At 43.0% G+C, this 18,245-nt stretch overlaps 10 protein-coding genes across 10 annotated transcripts; 5 read left to right on the top strand and 5 right to left on the bottom strand.

Moving 5' to 3' along the window:
- Positions 1-201: 201 nt before the first annotated feature.
- Positions 202-2,733, top strand: C5L36_0A04680 (uncharacterized protein; the record flags this gene model as incomplete). The annotated part of the gene is made up of 1 exon (XM_029463487.1): positions 202-2,733. One exon carries the CDS (start codon positions 202-204, stop codon positions 2,731-2,733), a length of 2,532 nt encoding a protein of 843 aa, XP_029319347.1.
- A 401-nt stretch (positions 2,734-3,134) lies between these two features.
- C5L36_0A04670 (uncharacterized protein) lies at positions 3,135-4,307 on the top strand (the record flags this gene model as incomplete). Its single annotated transcript, XM_029463486.1, has 1 exon — positions 3,135-4,307. One exon carries the CDS (start codon positions 3,135-3,137, stop codon positions 4,305-4,307), a length of 1,173 nt encoding a protein of 390 aa, XP_029319346.1.
- A 708-nt stretch (positions 4,308-5,015) lies between these two features.
- Positions 5,016-5,501, bottom strand: C5L36_0A04660 (uncharacterized protein; the record flags this gene model as incomplete). Its single annotated transcript, XM_029463485.1, has 1 exon — positions 5,016-5,501. The coding sequence occupies one exon, from the start codon at positions 5,499-5,501 to the stop codon at positions 5,016-5,018; it is 486 nt and encodes a 161-aa protein (XP_029319345.1).
- Positions 5,502-6,117: 616 nt separating this feature from the next.
- Positions 6,118-6,621, top strand: C5L36_0A04650 (uncharacterized protein; the record flags this gene model as incomplete). The annotated part of the gene is made up of 1 exon (XM_029463484.1): positions 6,118-6,621. The coding sequence occupies one exon, from the start codon at positions 6,118-6,120 to the stop codon at positions 6,619-6,621; it is 504 nt and encodes a 167-aa protein (XP_029319344.1).
- Positions 6,622-6,808: 187 nt separating this feature from the next.
- C5L36_0A04640 (uncharacterized protein) lies at positions 6,809-8,482 on the bottom strand (the record flags this gene model as incomplete). Its single annotated transcript, XM_029463483.1, has 1 exon — positions 6,809-8,482. The coding sequence occupies one exon, from the start codon at positions 8,480-8,482 to the stop codon at positions 6,809-6,811; it is 1,674 nt and encodes a 557-aa protein (XP_029319343.1).
- Positions 8,483-8,788: 306 nt separating this feature from the next.
- Positions 8,789-9,427, bottom strand: C5L36_0A04630 (uncharacterized protein; the record flags this gene model as incomplete). The annotated part of the gene is made up of 1 exon (XM_029463482.1): positions 8,789-9,427. One exon carries the CDS (start codon positions 9,425-9,427, stop codon positions 8,789-8,791), a length of 639 nt encoding a protein of 212 aa, XP_029319342.1.
- A 616-nt stretch (positions 9,428-10,043) lies between these two features.
- Positions 10,044-11,864, top strand: C5L36_0A04620 (uncharacterized protein; the record flags this gene model as incomplete). Its single annotated transcript, XM_029463481.1, has 1 exon — positions 10,044-11,864. The coding sequence occupies one exon, from the start codon at positions 10,044-10,046 to the stop codon at positions 11,862-11,864; it is 1,821 nt and encodes a 606-aa protein (XP_029319341.1).
- A 53-nt stretch (positions 11,865-11,917) lies between these two features.
- C5L36_0A04610 (uncharacterized protein) lies at positions 11,918-13,090 on the bottom strand (the record flags this gene model as incomplete). Its single annotated transcript, XM_029463480.1, has 1 exon — positions 11,918-13,090. The coding sequence occupies one exon, from the start codon at positions 13,088-13,090 to the stop codon at positions 11,918-11,920; it is 1,173 nt and encodes a 390-aa protein (XP_029319340.1).
- Positions 13,091-13,333: 243 nt separating this feature from the next.
- Positions 13,334-14,371, bottom strand: C5L36_0A04600 (uncharacterized protein; the record flags this gene model as incomplete). Its single annotated transcript, XM_029463479.1, has 1 exon — positions 13,334-14,371. One exon carries the CDS (start codon positions 14,369-14,371, stop codon positions 13,334-13,336), a length of 1,038 nt encoding a protein of 345 aa, XP_029319339.1.
- Positions 14,372-16,416: 2,045 nt separating this feature from the next.
- On the top strand, positions 16,417-18,120 carry C5L36_0A04580 (uncharacterized protein; the record flags this gene model as incomplete). The annotated part of the gene is made up of 1 exon (XM_029463478.1): positions 16,417-18,120. The coding sequence occupies one exon, from the start codon at positions 16,417-16,419 to the stop codon at positions 18,118-18,120; it is 1,704 nt and encodes a 567-aa protein (XP_029319338.1).
- Positions 18,121-18,245: the final 125 nt, after the last annotated feature.

Here is an 18,245-nt window from a genome sequence, read left to right as displayed (position 1 = left end):
TTGCAAAGCCACCAAATTATCAATAATATGTACTAACATTGAAACTTTATATCCAAATAGTATGATGGGTCAAACTATCGCCAAGGGTTGGTTGCAAACAGTGCCACCAACCAAAGATACCAGGATAGCCTTGGGCCAGGCGGATTATCTTCCACCAGGTACTCAAGGGATACCGACCACTATGGTGGACAACCACGGACAATGTCGCTAAGCAGCCGTAATTTGAGACCACAATACCACCACACACAGCAGCAGCATCCACCACGAGCAATGTCGATGACGAGCTCCCTAAGAGGTAGTGGGGTTTCTCGGTCCACGTCGATGAATGGCTATTCGATGAGAATACAGGGCAGGACGCAACGGCCGGGCTCTGTCAATTCCAGGGCAAATTCTTTAACAGGCGGTTATGCGTATCAATCACGCCAAGCTGGTGGTAGTTCCAGGAACACATCGCGTGCCAACTCCTTGAAGTCCAACTCCACTACTACCAAGATTGTCAAAACCACAGAAGAGAAGGACGAGAGTGGACGTACGAAAACAATTACCAAGACAACCATCGAGAGAAGAGGCGATGTAAAGATTGTTCGTACCACGATTATCCAACCTGCAAACGAAGCAATTGACGAGCTGGACGAATTGAATGAATTCAATGAAATGGACGAATTGGATGAATTGCAAGGTTTTGATGATTCTGGTAATGATGGAGCAGATCACCACGAGGAAAACGAGCATTATGAAGGTAATGAGAATGATTATCTACATCCAAGTCCGGATCCACGAGTGAATGGAGCTGCCAGTGCAGCTGCAGCTGCGTTAGGATTGCGTAGACAATTACATCCTGTTAGCAGTGGACCAATTAGAGTACAACGGAATCAACAAGTCCAGCCTATACCTCAAGTGCAAAAAAGGGTCCAATCTCCTCCATCGCGTCGATCAGAAGTCCGGTTCAGTGATTTCAGTAGCACAGGAGATGACTACCCCATGTATGAAGAAGATGAGCATGAGGAGTTAGCCCATGTTGGCGGAAACGGGTCTGAATGCCATTCACCAAACTCCCCGGTTGTGAGGAAGGATTCAGTAACAGCAAGTCCAGAAACCCCTAGCAGTTTCCATGCGAGAGCACAGTCTAGACTATCTGAGATCCAAGAAGTTACTGAAAACTATGATTATACATCTGAGGACCAAGTTGACACTGTTGACATGAACCAGCAGATGGGCAACAGAGTTGCAGCAAAAGAAATCCCAGGTGAAGACACTACAACTAATGGTGTACATGGACCACCGGCTATTACCAATATAATGCCGACTCCACCTCATAGCTATAGGAACTTGAGCGCACCAGTACAGTCTAAGGATGCGCCAAATACACACTTACAAAGCAACGGCGAAGATACAGAATCGTATGGGTCTAATAACAGGGCACCAAGGAGACTAAAGTCTGTTTTGAAAAACAGTTCATCGTCATCTATGGTGAACAGTCCGCTGACACCTGAACATACTGGATTTGAGAACTTTGGTGGTTATTCAAGCACTGTTGGTGTTGGAACAGGTCAAGTAAGTCACCCTAGAAGAACGCTGTCGCCAGCACCGGCATTGGGGCCAGCATCAAAACCGTTGGCTGTGACACCGGCCGTTGTTACAAGTGAGAGGAAGGAGCTGACGCCCGAGGAAATGTACGCCCTTGCATTACAAGCGGCTGAAAAGAAGGTGTATGGAGACCGTATTGAAGGTGGTGGTAGCGACGACCTAACTAGTCGGAATACAATTAAGAATGCAAACATTGGCGAGAGCAAGAATATATCAGGGAAAACGGCAGTGGGGAAGTCCCAGTCAGGAGTGCCATACAAATCCAATGCTCAAGGAGTTGGTTTCCGAATGCATTCGATGCGGGAACCTGGACCGAAAGTGAGTCGCTTTAGTAGGGAGTATAACGAAGCTGGAGGAATGAAGAAACTACTCAAGAGCAAACAAAAGGAGGAGAAGAGAGGATGGGAGAGTGAGAGGAAAGCCCGTGCTGGTGAGCTAGTTGAGGAGTTGAAGCCACAAGTTGAGCATGAAGTTGAGATGATGCCTGTTGATGCAGAAGTTGAATTAGCGATTCTGCAGAAGCAGGAGGAGCTAGGTAAAAGTATAGGCGGTTTGGGTGAACAAGTGGAGGGGAAGTCTGTGGGCAGTCCCAGTTCACCAAGCAAGCTCAAGCGGATGTTTGGGTTGGGGAAGAAGAAGGCCCATTCCAGGGGGGGTTCTGTTGATTCGAGCAGCAAGAAGCTGTTTACGTTTGGCAAGCCCGATGGAAGTTTGAATGATTCCAAGGCCAAGAGAGCGTCAGCTGAAACAGCCGTGCCAGATGCGGATGTTGCAGGGCATGGTGTCACTGGTTTAGGATTGGAGCCTACCGTAGTGCCCGGGGTAGAAATGCCGACGATTGTTGAAAATGGAGGTCTACGAGATGGCGATGGAGATGGTTATACCAACGGAGGCGAAGAGGCTGGTCTCAACATGAGTTTACGGGGGGCGTCTGTGGGGGACAGTGTTGAACCTGAAGAGTTTACCGATGCCTTATCGAGTTTGGACGTTCCTGTTGAGAAGATGGTTGTTAATGCAAGAGAGGGTGCCGGCAATGTCGAGACAAGTGTTACAGGTAAGGGGCGCGAAGATGCGAGCCGTGTCGAGAAGGAAGAAGGTGGCAAGGTGAAGAGGAACAACAGGTTCATGAAGTTCTTCAACCTTTAATGGTTGTTTATCTTTGTATAAGTAGTAAATCCAGACAGTACTTTTTATAATATTCTCATGATAAAAAAAGGAGTTGCCGCATTGGGCAACAGGTGGCGGCGCGACGCGACGGCGATTGCAACTGCAACTGAAACTGCTACAACAGAGAGAAGTACAATTTTACTTTACTCTCTTTACCTTCTAGAGCAGATTCTCAGGGCATTCGCGACACGTAAGAGAAGAGTGGAGGAGGAGAGAAGGGGGGATGCCTAGCGAGCCTGGCGACGCGTTAGGGGGGAGACATGTTTCAGCAGGAGTTAAATCTGCAAAGAGCTACTGTTTAGTAGAGTGTAGATTATTCTATGCTTTCCCCTGTAGATTGAAAGCAGAAGACAAATTACGTTAACACAGGTGTTTCACCAATGGGTATTGTTGTTACTGCCAAGACGTTGGCATTGCACTGGCACGATGGCGCCAATGCCATTTATAGTATTAGTGCGCAGCCGTTGAAAGACGGAGAGAGTTTGCGGATAGCCACTGGTGGGGGGGACAACAATATCAGGATATGGCGGTTATTGACCAATTCCAATGGTGAAGTTGACGGTGTTAAGTATTTGAGTAACATTAGCAAACACGATCGAGCTGTTAATTGTGTGAGGTTCAACGGTCAGGGAGATTTACTAGCGAGCGGGTCAGATGATGGTAGTGTGCTACTCTTTTGTCGTAGCGAGGAGATTGTTCGTGAATTTGGGGACGATGAGGACGAGATACTCGAGAGCTGGGTCCTCGTGGGCGGGCACCGCGGTAGCGCCGGGATGTCCATGAAGGAGGTGTACGATATAGCGTGGTCGCCGGACGCGCGGCTACTTTGCCTGGGGACGATGGACGGGACGGTGGGCGTTGTGGACGCCTCCAGTGGGGCGCTGGTGTCGACGGTGCGTGCACACGCACAGAATGTGCAGGGAGTATCATGGGATCCATTGGGAGAATACATTGTCTCACTAGGTGGGGACCGATGTATAAATATTATGACATTTTCAATGGGGATTTTGAAGAGTATATCCAAATCTTGCAAGATCTTCTATGGGGAGAATCTAGAGACGTTATTTAGAAGGTTAACATGGTCACCTCAAGGTAGTTTATTAGTTGCTCCCTGTGGGATCATTAATAATGGGGCAAATACAACCAATGGTGGCACTATTACTACTGCGGAAAACGCAGTGTATATCTTTACCAGGGCAAGTCTCACCACTCCGGGTCCGGCACGTGCCGTTGCAATGCTGAAGTTCCGCAAACCGCCTCTTGTTGTGCGGTTCTCTCCGTATAGATTTGAGCCCTCCAGCAGCGTCGCCCACAATGACGCTGAGTCGCCTGTTTTTACCGGGGGTAATAGAGACGACGCGTGCTACCTGTTTGCGGTAGCAACAGCCGACACCGTGTCGGTCTTTGAAAGCACAACGCTGCGGTGTGTGTGCACCGTGGGGAACATCCACTATGCGGGGATTACCGATCTCACATGGGCGCGGGCGGGACTTCTCCTTGTGGCGTCGACAGACGGGTTTGTCTCTGCGGTGAACATCAGGTACGAGGGGTAGGAACGGTTCAGCTTGGACGGTCAGGTAAAAAGGAGGGAGAGGGGGAAGGGGGGGGGACTACAGTTGTATATCAACACCCCATCCGTCTCTGGATAAACTTGAACATCATCCACCATCCACTCCACTGTCTATGGACTCGTGGACTCTAGCTGCCATTGCACTGGCCATAGTGGCCGTTGTTGCTGCCAATGCCTTCTTTGAACGAGACACCTCCACAAACACAGAACCGCAAGCCCGCTCAGTGGCGCATGGCCAAGGTGAAGGCCTCGACCAGACCCAGGCGCATGCGCCACCTCTGGGTGACAACGAAACCTTTGAGGAGAAGAAGCGGAAACTCATTGCTGTGAATCGGGCCAAGCTGGCCAGCAAGAGCGGTATAGCTGTATAGGGAGATATATGTGTTGTCTATATTAGCCGTTTAGGACTGTATAAATATACAGACTATTATACACTATATTATACAATGGTACTACTATATAATCAACTATAATATAATCGACTATAATATAATCGACTATAATATAATCGACTATAATATAATCAACTATAATATAATCGACTATACTATAATCAACTATAATATAATCAACTATAATATAATCAACTATAATATAATCAACTACAACACCAATCAGAAACTATAGTATAATAGACTATAACACCCATAAAAGACTATAATACCAATGACATTACCCGTACAGCCCCCACCTAGTGGTTGAACCGCACGCGGAACTTCCCAGCGCCCTCCTCCTGCTCGCGGCGCACCTTATAGACAAAGTTCACCAGCACGTCGCTCTCCCTCACAGTGAGACTCTCCCCCGCGTGCTCGCGCACCGCCGACTGAAGATCGCCCTCCGTGCGTGTCCCGTACACTCCGCTCTCGCCCTGCGCCCGCCCCTCCCGCTCGCGCGCAACCGTCGCGGTCTCGTGCGCAATCCGGTTCGTGCTACCGCCAAGTAGCACGCCCTGGAAAGTGTGCGTGTCTGGGGTGAGAATATTGTCTGTATTCAAATACTTTAGACGATAATTACGTAATTCTTCTCTGGAGAAATCAAATACCCCCCCTTGAGATTCTCGATTGGCGTTATCTGGATGGTTGTTATGGACATACTTGGCCACGTACTCCTTCTGCACGGGGACCACGTATGCCTGTTTCTGCTTGTTTCTTGCCGACTGTCTGGTGCTCTGCGACATTGCTGTAGTGGTTCAAAGTAGTAATGTGTGTTTAGCTGTGGGTTTTCGTGGGTGTAGCTATAGCTGAAGTTGTCGTTGTCGGTGTCGGTGTCGTTGTCGTTGTCGTTGTCGGTGTCGTTGTCGTTGTCGTTGTCGGTGTCGTTGTCGTTGTCGTTGTCGTTGCTACTCTCTAAAACTAAACGAAAAAAAAAATAATAATAACCGACTCTGACTATCGTGTGATGCGGACCGTGATATAGAATCAATTGTTATTTTGCTCCCCACTGTGGGTTGTCACATGAACTTGTCCTTCAAACACACGTAAAGACAGAGACGAATTCCAGATCTTCCCAATCTGCCCTGCTAGTGATGCACTTGCAAATTACATTTTGCAAACTGCAATTCCGTGAAGGGCCTCGCTCCTCGCGGGGGTTTTGTTTTTTTTTTTTCTTCCTTCAACTTACAATATAGGATATTGTATAGTAAGGGACAAAAGGACGCACCTGTAGAAAAATATAGGACGAGATATCCATAATCTCCACACAACGACGGCTTATTGGTATACCATTACCAAGAAATATTCTGACATTGGACACCACACACACTACTACTGCCGCCACAGGAAAACGACAAAGAAATGTACAGATTCATCCCTCTGATCAAGAGAGTCAACTTTCGCCCTTGCTACAGTGTCTCGCGTATATGTCTTTATCCTGTTGAACGAGTGCGTCTTCCAACTTGGAAACGTTTCAATGCAATCACAGCATCCACCGATGGATCCACCATCCCGGACGACGTGAAGAACCTCACCCTCGAGGAGTATCACAAGAATTCGTCGGAAACTCTAGACATTATCCTGGATGACCTGGATTCCTTCTTTGAGGAAAACAGGATAATGGACGCCGACGTGGACTCGGATTCGGGCGTGATGGAAATCAACGTCAGTGAAGGGACGTATATCATCAACAAGCAGCCGCCAACTAAACAGATCTGGGTAAGCTCTCCCATCAGCGGGCCTCGTAGGTTCGACCTACACAATGGCCAATGGATCTGTTTGCGGGATAACACAAAGTTATGTGAGCTGCTCAATGAAGAACTCAACCTCATGTATGGCAAATTAAGCTGGTCTCAGAAGTTCTAATACACACCATGTCATGCCTCGGAACATAATAGAATAAACTGAACATCGTCAGCACCATCAATATGTAAATAAATATATAAATAAACAAAATAATAAAGGGAAAACCAGCGGGATGTTTAACAAGCGAAACCGTATTCTACATGTATATATTTAGATATAGATATGCGTGTATAAATCATGCCTTTATCTAGCATCTACTATTCTTTGTGATATAATCATGAATAATGACCCTGCTTCTCGTCAACTCGCTCAAAATCTCTATTCTCTCTTCGTTGGCCCAATCATGTGCCTGGACTAATATAAGCAAGAAGAAACCTTCGATAATCATTGTTGGGGTATTACAAATTATTTGTGCAGTCTCTGACCACCTCAGTCCACTGGCAAGAATAATCAATCCAAGCACAACCACCACGGCAAACACAACAGAATACTTGTTAGAACATATGCGGTTGATATAAATTGATATTCTGTCTGATAGCGTCATCTTCTTCTTTGGGGGCTCCAATTCAATAGGCAAACCAAGTAAATCAATCATGTCTTGCGAATCCTTGAGCAAATCTCTATATTTTTCACTTTCGTAATTGGTAATTGAAAAGAAAATCTCTCTCAACGCAAACCCATCAATAAATCCCATCAACCCAGTATAAGTACCAATAATCAACCACCAGTTGGAGTTCCACTTCATGGTATTGCCGATACCTAGCCATGCACTGAAAACACAAATGGAAATAATAAGCCCTAAACCATTACCAACGATATGTGCATAAAGCGAAATGAGTTTCTGGATTTTATCACGGGGATTTCTCTTCACAATAACGAGATCATTCTCATAGTAGTCCTTGTTGATGTCTCTTAAAAGATACTCCAAATCGGAATCCAGCTCATTGAATGTTTGCGTCTGCTTCAAGATATAGTTACTACTTCTGCCCCTAATATTTTCAAGGAAAACAGTGGTAATCAATAATTCAATTGCAGTTGCGGTATTGACATACATCTGCCATGTATTCGAAAAGGTGTTCATTTGGGGTTCCTCAACAGTACCCTCATTGATCGGTATTGCACCACATCCAATCCATGCGAAAATGCCCATCCAATACAATACAACTGTTGGTAAGCTACCAACCACCTTTCCAACCAAGTCACTGACCTTATCAAACATGGATTTACTCTTGAACTCAATCTCGCCTCTCTTCTCAAATTCATCCACCTTATCGGAATAAATGTTGAAGTCAAACCCATTGTTTTTCCGATTTTCAACAATTCGCTCAATTAATCTTTTTTCGGTGTTTGATCTGCTCTTCAGTTTTCCATATAACAACAAAAACTTCTCAGTGCCATCCAACTGTTGCCTCATCAAAAAGGTGTTCCACACATAGGTTTGAATGGATTGACCATCTTGCATAACAATTTGCCATGTGTCTCCTGCACCAGTTAAACACCCCCAAATAATCCATCCAATCAATAGGGCGAAAACTATAATTAGAACAGTAATCGAACCCGCTACATCAACTGCGTAACCAATAAAGGCATCCAACGGACTTGTAATATAATATTCATCTTCTTCCAACTCTTCGTTGAACACAACATGATCTTTCTCCTTCCGGAAGAAGGAATTGATGGCATTTCTAAACTTGAAAATCCGAGAATCAAACTTATCCTCAGTGCAACTATCTTCAACTAGATCTTTACAGCATTCTTCTTGCTCAAACTCCTCATTTTTATGTGTAGCCATCTCGCATCTCATCTTAATGTCCCCCTTAGATGGCGGGATCAAAATCGCCTTAATGACAGCCCAAGAAACCATAGCTATCTTGTTTACTAAACTCCTTCTTTCTTCACGTTCTTCTTCTCTTTCGACCATAAAGTGTTTTTTTTTTCTTTTCTACTTAGAAAAAAACAACATCAAAAGATATAGTAGCAGCGACAGAGACACTAACAGTAACAGTGACAGGCATGCGGTACCGGGTATCTGTACGACGTGTCACATCGGGAATTCACTGTCGTTTTATGGGTGTGGGCCTTACATAATCGGCAATTTCTATATCCGCATTGAAATTTTTCATAACCACTACTTGACTTCTTAAGTTGCTCGTTCCTTTGAACAAATAACGCGTTAGCTGTTTTTGCAAGTTTTCGCAATTATCACCTGCATAAAGACCGATATCTCCTACCCTCTCTCCTGTGATAAAAGTGTCTCACGAACAACATAGTACTTGTGTGCTATTGACAAGGTGGATAAATTGAATTTATCCCGCCCATCACGTAGTCTTAAGATATTTGTGCATTGGCTAAAAGTGGGACACTGCTTCACACCATCCATCAAGCAATCAAAATTGACGGCACTGAAAATGTCACTTATTTTCATTTCCACTATTTCCATCAGTTCCTTGTACTCTCTGTACTTATGCACAGTTTTCCCGTCTACCCGTAAATCCAAGAACGCTGCATCGAGTCCGTGTGAAGTTAAGGCTTCAATATCCCAGGATGAAAGCATTCGATAGATGATCTCCTTAACAACGGGATGTATTTCGATATTGGAGATTAGATTAATCACATTGTCCTCAAATTGCGCAAGTGACTCCTTTGTTAGATCATAGTCCAAGTTCCCGTGACTTGTAGCTATCCTTTTCCATTTCAATTTATAGAATGGCACCTCGACCAGCTGCATGTTCTCAATAGTACGTACCAGTCCAACATACGGATCGATCTCCATATCTGGCCAATCCTCCTCGATATTCTCTGTATTGGCATTCAAATTGCCTCCATTGGGGTTCTCTTCCTGAAACACTTCCAGAGACATGCTCATGAGGCAGAGGTATCTTCGTTTATCATTACACCAAAACCAAATCACTCAAATTTCGCATTTTAACTTGGATATATACTGACGTCAACGTTACCAATCCCAATTTATTCGCAAATCTTAAAACTAAAAGAAAAACCGATTATCACTTTTTATCCTTTGATCCCAAACCACGTGATCTCTCTGTCTGTATACTACAATGGAATCGGTTGGCACTATGCAAATTGACAAGAAAAACGAGGAGAGAAGAGAGTAAACTACATTTATCTATAGGCATGTCATTGCATCCCTTCTCTATCAATTTGAGGGGGTTGAAAAGAATTGGTGTTCTCTATTGAAGTTCGGCTGAGGAAAGAAAACACCTTTAGCAACAACAGGGCCATGTTGTTTTAGCCATAAATATCGACGCGCCGATCCGACTGTGCCTGTTATTTTTCCCCTTTTCGTGACTTTTACTTTTTTTTTTTCGATTTTCTTCGACAGTTAAAATTTTTTTCCTCAGATTTTAAATGGCTTTTTATAAATTTCATAACATGCCCGAACCACAGACAATACGGTGTAAAATGGATTTGCCCTTTCTTCTCTCATCTTGGAATTCTTTTGAATAAACAGTATACAAGAGATGTCGATTTCTGCGTCCAAGGCAAAGAGAGAAGCAAAGAAGGCTGCCAAGTTAGCCGAAGGTAAGACCAAGAAGAAGTTAACAAAGAAGGAGAAGGAGAAGTTAGAAAATCAAGATGCTGGTGAGTCTGCTGCAGAAACAATTGAAAAATTGAAGCTTCAACAAGACAAAGACGGTCTATCCGACAGAGTCACCACTGGTGTTCTTGACTCTTTAATTACCTCGAGAGATATCAAATTGTCTTCTGTCTCGCTATTGTTCCACGGTAAAGTTTTAATTCAAGATTCTACTTTAGAATTGAACTATGGTAGAAGATATGGTTTATTAGGTGAAAATGGTTGTGGTAAGTCCACCTTCTTGAGGGCTTTGGCAGCTAGAGAATACCCAATTCCTGAAAATTTGGATGTCTATCTACTTAATGAACCCGCAGAGCCAACTGAATATTCTGCCTTAGAATATGTTGTTAGAGAAGCTGAAGCAACGTTGGCAAAAATGGAGAAAGAAGTTGAAGATATCATTGTCGAAGACGGCCCAGAATCTCTATTATTAGAACCTTTATATGAAAGAATTGATGAAATGGATCCTTCCACTTTTGAAGCTAGAGCTGCTGTTATTCTAACTGGTTTAGGTTTCAATTCTAAGACTATCTTGAAGAAAACCAAAGACATGTCTGGTGGTTGGAGAATGAGAGTTGCATTAGCTAAGGCTTTGTTCGTCAAGCCAACCTTACTATTGTTGGATGACCCAACAGCTCATTTGGATTTGGAAGCTTGTGTCTGGTTGGAAGAATACTTGAAAAAATTCGATAGAATTTTGATCTTAGTTTCCCATTCTGAAGATTTCTTAAATGGTGTTTGTACTAATATGATTGATATGAGAATGAAACAATTGCTCATGTATGGTGGTAATTATGATGCATATGCTAAAACAAGGGCAGAACAAGAAACCAACCAAATGAAACAATATCAAAAGCAACAAGAAGAAATTGCTCATATTAAGAAATTCATTGCGTCCGCTGGTACTTATGCAAATTTGGTTAAACAAGCAAAGTCTAGACAAAAGATCTTGGATAAGATGGAAGCTGATGGTTTAATCCAACCTGTTGTGCCTGATAAAGTGTTCAACTTCTCATTTTCTGAAGTTGAAAGATTGCCACCACCAGTCTTATCATTTGATGATATTTCATTCTCTTACGACGATAATCCAGAAAACAATTTGTATGAAGATCTATCCTTTGGTGTTGATATGGACTCCAGAATTGCTTTAGTTGGACCAAATGGTGTGGGTAAATCAACGTTATTGAAAATTATGACTGGTGATCTACAACCACAAAAGGGTAGAGTCTCTCGTCACACACATATCAAATTAGGTGTCTATTCTCAACATTCTGCTGATCAATTAGATTTGACTATGTCACCATTAGAATTCGTTAGACAAAAGTATTCACACATCTCCCAAGATTACCAATATTGGAGAGGCCAATTGGGTAGATTCGGTTTAACAGGTGAAGGACAAACTTCCCAAATGGCTACTTTGTCCGAAGGTCAAAGATCAAGAGTTGTTTTCGCTCTATTGGCATTAGAGAAGCCAAATATCTTATTATTGGATGAACCTACTAACGGTTTGGATATTCCAACTATTGATTCTTTAGCAACCGCTATCAATAACTTCAATGGTGGTGTTGTTGTTGTCTCCCATGATTTCAGATTATTGGATAAAATCGCAAAAGATATCTTTGTTGTGGAAAACAAAACAGCAACCAGATGGGACTCTTCTATTGCTGAATATAAAAAGAAATTGGCAAAGAATGTGGTCTTATAATCTACATAACTTATATACATCTTTACTTATAATCTAATCATTCAGTTTCCCTCTTAAATTTTTCTTCTTTTAAAGCCATCTCCTTTAAAACTTCGAACTTTATCCAACAGTTTCTCATATTCTTCTACGTCGTTAATCCCATTATCCAGTTTGACCATTTCAGAGAAAACAACGCTTTGGGCCCACCCGGCTTTTACGCCCCAGTATTCTCTGAAGAATCGTTTCACAAAAGGATATATTTTGACATCGACAGCTTTATTAAATAATGATCTCTTCAACGATGATTTGGGAATTTCGGAAGTTCTAGCTTTGTCTTTGGTGGTCAATTTTTTAGCACCATCTTCTCCTTCTTCTTCTTTAATACTCAAGGAGTCCACCCATTTCTCAAACTCCTTTCTATATGTCGACCTCAGTATGTTCCATACGTGTGTGTCCACAGGCACCAAATCATGCCTTTTACACCCCATTAAGGCTACACAATCCGCAACTTTAGGTCCTACTCCAGGGAATTGCCTCAAAAACTCGATGCACTTCTCATCTCCATCTTCCGACCATGAATTGTCATTATTTAAAGTCTCCCAAAACTCTGGGTTTTCAATCATCAATCTGACTGTTTTCGATATGTACTTTGCACGATATCCAAACCCTAATCCTCTTAATTCATATTCTAACGTTTCTATGTGCTTCGAACTCAATTCTTTTGGATCATTAATTGGTAGAAATTCGATTGGTTTCGGAAATGTAAAATATGGTAGATTCTGATAATACCCGACTTCTTTTCCATATGCTATACAGAGAACCTCACATAATTGGGAAATCCTCTTGATGTTGTTATTTGAAGATATTATAAACGATAGTAGCGTCTCCCAAGGGTCTTGTGATAAGATCCTAACTCCCATAATCGTTGATCCTTCTGACTTTACTGGGAAATACGTGTCTTTTTCTCTCCATTGCTTGTAAAGTTCAAGGTTCGATGTGAATGTATTGAAATAAGAATGGATGAATTTAGTAGTATCCATATTGGGGAAGCTACCATCCAATGTAGTGTATTCTAAGATATGAGTATCATCTTGGTCTGTCTCCCTGAGCAATAATATCTGATTATTTAAAGCGCATGACCAAACATTATTGATTTTCCTCCAACGAAACGCTTGTCCACATCGTAGCAGAGTATTGAGATCGATTTCGTTAGGTGGTAAAAGCAACTTCTGCCAAGTTATTGTCATGTTTGTCGGACTTACAAGTTGATAAACGGTTAAATCAGGAAGAACGTGAAAAGAAGAAGACTGGAAAAAAAATTTCAGTCGTGTATCAATATATTACGACGTTATAGTAAAACAGTGTATTTTTATTTATAATGAGTTACACTCTATAGGCGTGTATGACTATATGTTCTCTCTAGAAATAAAAACAAAAAGAGAAGATAAAAAAGATGAAAAAGGATGGAAATTGTTTCTCTATATACAGCATTATTTGCCAGCTTGGTTGATTAGAACCTTTGCTTTCAAATTGACTAAGGTTTTGATGGTACTATTAACAGGAGCCTCTTTTCCCAACTCATGTGCCTTACTAACAATATGGCCATTGATATAGTCGATTTCCGTTTTCCTCAAGTTGAGCACATCCTGTCTCATACTGGTGGAGTTTTTCCCATTAACTCCAAACCCAACATGTTTGACAAACTCAACTAGGGGTTTGGTGTTCAGCAGTTCTTTTGCTAATGGTGAAGATTGCAATGAAGGATATGCCTCATATAGGATTCTCAGGCCTTCATCAACAATTGAGGTGAAAAGTGTGTCCACCTCTTCAATGTTTGCCAAACCACCATTGATGACGTCGACAATTGATGTTGTTGAGTTCATGCATGAATTAACCAACAGTTTTTGGATTTGGTAAACCAAGAGTTCTTTATAGGTATGCGTGCTGACATTCAAATCACTCTTCAGCAAGGCATTGATAACGTCATCTTCTTCAATCTGGCCACTTTCGGTAGGATTAGATAACTCCCTCGGAATTTGACACACTTTCAAACTCCCGTAACCTGCGTGATTGTAATTGTAAGTGTTTGCCCATTCTTGTGGTTGCCAAACCCCGTGAGAAATCACACCTTGGTATATAATCGGTCTCTTGGATTTGTCCTTCCATAGCGTACCATATAACTCGTCCACCACTCCCATCCCGTTCTGCACGAGTAAGATTCTGGTCTTTTCGTTGATTTTCGCCAATAATGGAGACAACGACTTGATGGTGTCAAATCCTTTCACCGAGACCAGCAAAAACTCAATGTGTTCGTCTGGAATGTCATGTGCAGTGACTGCGGATTTGATCCGATAATCTAAAACCCTATCGTTATCATACAAGCGTTTTATCTGGAATGCGTTGCCTGTCTTCCTCAAGTGTTCAATTTTAGCTTGGTTTCTCACAATGAAGTTCACTGCGAACTGTTTTGTCAACGAGGACGCAAGGAGGGTGCCCACACCACCGGCGCCTAGGATGTAAACGGACATGGCAAACTAAAGATGTGTCGGATATCTGAGATCGAGCTATCCTACAGAGACGCAAAGCCAATAACAACGCCAAAAAAATAATTTCGTATATATACACTCTATGTATCCAGATATAACAGACACAGGTAGGTGAGAAAATGGAAAATGGAAAATGCTGAACTGGTGATGACTTTTCCTGGTAAATCACCGTTTTTCACACAACAACTGTGAACCCCACTGGTGTCTCTGGACTTCCACATAACCACTGTAAACGTATAAGGGGTATATAACTATCTGCAGCAGTATATATACAAATAGAAAAGTAAATACATCTAGACCACGTGGTGCTCGGGTGCCAATAGGCAAAGAATGGGGCCTAGCATTGGTTCATCATCACCAAGTACTGTCTATGGTAGCTTTTCAGACGTATTGGATCCATTATGTCTGATACAACATCCTCTTGGATCCAACTCCTCCTTGTGGACGCCTTTATTTGGATGATGTCTGCACCCAGTCGTAGCTCTTTGGTGTTGAAAAAACATCAAGAGACCAGCATGGGAGTACCCTAGCTGTCTTGTCGGTAACAAGGGGACAATGTCTCCGACATGTGTAACCCGTATGTATGCGTTTCCCTCCACCATAGCCCCATTGCTGTCACGAAAAAGGTCGTCAGTTCCCCAGTACTAATCCATCCGCTGTGTAAACACCTCGTTCCCAAACTTCGGACTGCCAAAGGACACCGCAGTAACTTGTCTGTTGCGGTTTGCAAACTCGTTCCCAACAAGGGGGGTAAGTGCACCACCAAGAGAGTGTCCCACCAAAACAAGTTTATAGTCGTCGTATTCATGGAGGAGATATTCCATAGTGGAGACGGTGTTCTCGTACACCTTGACGGCACCGTCGTAGAACCCCTTGTGGACCGTGCATCCTCTGCAGCCCTAGTTGGTAGAGAAGTATCTCTTTCATCCTTTCCTTCTTTTCCATAGCGGGTGGTACGGTATGCGCAAGGCTTTGAAATCAAGCACCCATTCTGCACTTGACGTGGTCACCTTAATGGTAAGCAATATATGTTTAGCAACGACGTCCCGAATAACAGAGGCAGAGACATCGCCCTTGTAGATGTACTCAACGGTGGAATCGTTTGTATGAGGAAAACACAACTCCCCAAAGAGACATTTCTCCAGGATGCCTAGAGAAACTCTATTATGCTCTGTGTAGTACGCAATAGCCGAATATGTTGCATATGAATAGAGAGTGTCGTAGAAATTAGTGGATAGTGGTACAGACACAGAAAGCAATTCGTGGGAGGCCACTCCGTGTGTGGATGCATTGATGAACAGATAATGGGCCAGCAATGTCAGCAAGGGTAGGAAGAACGCAAGCCACACTGGAAAATACTAGCTTATGTACCAATTCACCAGCAAGAGTCTACGAACGACATTGGGGACAATAGGCGAGACAATACACTTTTATTTGAAGGTACCATCAAATAGCAGAAGCCTAGAGGTTGACAGAGCAGAATAAACTAAACAGAACTTCGTAGCATAGCATGGGATAGAACATACCTGTACAGGCATGCATGCAAGAACCAGCTATTTTCTGCATTGTTGGCCAGTACAGATAGACACTCCCACTACCAACTACAACCCTCTAGTACCTGGCATCTACCTCCATGACCGACTCTTCCAACAGGACCTTCTCCTTGTTCCTGTTACATGAAACTGAAAATTCATGCAAGCACTTCACCATGAATCCCTCCATCTACTGCCTTCCTCATGAGGAAGGTCGAGGCGGCCCACCAATGGAATCTCGCGCTCTTATCTCCTTATCTCGTTTTTTTGCTCCTTCCCCGTTTTGTTAAAACACACCGCTAGCTATCTTTTCTTAACAACTGGCAATGTGGAGACAGGGGCCATTTCGGCCACTTGGATATAATTGACACCCGTATCAGTACCTGTGACAACCATTCATAGAGATGGTTAAATACACATGGATACCCCCAAAACCGGTACTCTCCCAATGGTGCGGCATTCCCAAACCCTTTCGGTAAAGACAAACAGAGTTCAATGACTTCTATACGACCACAAGCTACTGTTGTCTCTGTTGATGACATGGGACTCACATCAGTCCTCTCTGGACATCACGAAAAAATCATTGTCAATCATACAGTCGACCATGATGAAGCGGTTATTCTAGCCTTGGGTTACAAGCAAGAGTTCAAGAGAGAGTTTTCATTGCTGACTACCTTTGGTGTCTCATTCTCGGTGTTGGGTCTTCTCCCCTCTATTGCCTCGACTCTATGGTACTCTTTGGCATATGCCGGCAATGCAGGAATCACCTGGGGGTATTTGATTGGTATGACTGGTGTTTTAGGGGTTGCTTGCTCAATGGCTGAAATCTCCTCGGCCTTCCCAACTTCCGGTGGTTTATACTATGCTACGGCCATGCTAGCACCTCCCAAATATAAGGCATTATTATCATGGATTGTTGGTTGGTCTAACTATTTTGTCCAAATTACAGGTGCTCCCTCTGTTGCGTATGGTGGCTCGTCGATGATTCTCGCATTGAAGCAAATCATTGATCCCGATTACGAAATCCAGGATTGGCAAAATTACCTATTAACAGTTGCCCTGACCTTTGTTGCAGCTATAGTGGCATCTTTACCTACTAAATGGATTGCATGGATTAATTCTTGCTCTACTGTCCTCAACCTTGTCTTTTTATTTATCTCCTTCGTGGTCATTTTAGGTGGTAACAACAGGAAGGCACAGGGTTTGCCAAAGTTCAATACAGATAAGATTGCTTGGAAATTGGATAATTTGACAGATTGGCCAGATGGTATTTGTATATTATTGTCCTTCATGGCTGTTATCTGGACAATGTCCGGGTTTGATTCGCCTTTCCATCTAGCAGAAGAATGTTCAAATGCTCAAGTGGCTACTCCTAGGGCAATCGTCTTGACTGCCGTCGTTGGGGGACTACTAGGATTTGTATTTCAATTGGCAATGGCATATACGATTGTGGATGTTGAGGCTGCAGTCAATGATGATTTGGGACAGCCTTATATCGCCTTTCTAAATCAAGTCTTGGACAGACCGTCGGTAATGTGTCTAGCTTCATTTGCAATTATTCTCGCATTTTCAATGACATTTTCTTGCATGATTGCCGCTTCCCGTGTCCTTTTCTCTTATTCAAGAGACAACTGTTTCCCATTGTCCAAGTATTGGGCTCGGGTGTCGCCTTTGACTCAAACCCCCGTCAATGCAGTTTGGATGAATTGGTTCATTGGTGTCCTTTTATTGACGTTGATGTTTGGTGGTGTTGCAATTGATGCGATTTTCTCCGTGGGTGCTATTGGTTCTTTTATTTCATTCACAGTGCCAACGTTGTTAAGAATCACGTATGCCAGAAACACCTTCAAGCCGGGGCCTTGGAATTTGGGTAAGTGGAGTTACGCCTCAGGTTGGCTTGCAGTGTCTTACACCACTTTGATGATTCCTATTCTATGTTTCCCTCAATATAGAGGATCAAACAATACTCCACAACTAATGAACTGGACGGTTTTGGTTTATTGGGGTTCAATGTTCCTTGCAATCGCCTGGTACTTTATATATGCTCATAAGATTTACCATGGTCCAAAGAGCAATTTGGGCGATGCGATTGTCGACGAAGTAGATGAAAGTAACGTCATTGATGCTATTGTCTCCAAAGGTGGAGAAGTTAGATACGCTAGTGAAGAAGTCTCCAATGAGAAAAGTGAAAATGTATAACATTACCACAGAATCCTCTCCAACCCCTTTGTTTTTTTACTCTTTTGATGCAAACACATCTCTTTTTCTAGGAAAATTTAGCTTTTTTGAAATATAACATCGTAGATACAGTGAAAACTCGGAAT

This window comes from Pichia kudriavzevii, chromosome 1, assembly GCF_003054445.1.
Source record: "Pichia kudriavzevii chromosome 1, complete sequence".
In the NCBI taxonomy this organism is placed as follows: domain Eukaryota; kingdom Fungi; phylum Ascomycota; class Pichiomycetes; order Pichiales; family Pichiaceae; genus Pichia; species Pichia kudriavzevii.
The sequence above is the reverse complement of the archived record's forward strand: the minus strand, read 5'-3'. Positions and strand labels throughout refer to the sequence as shown.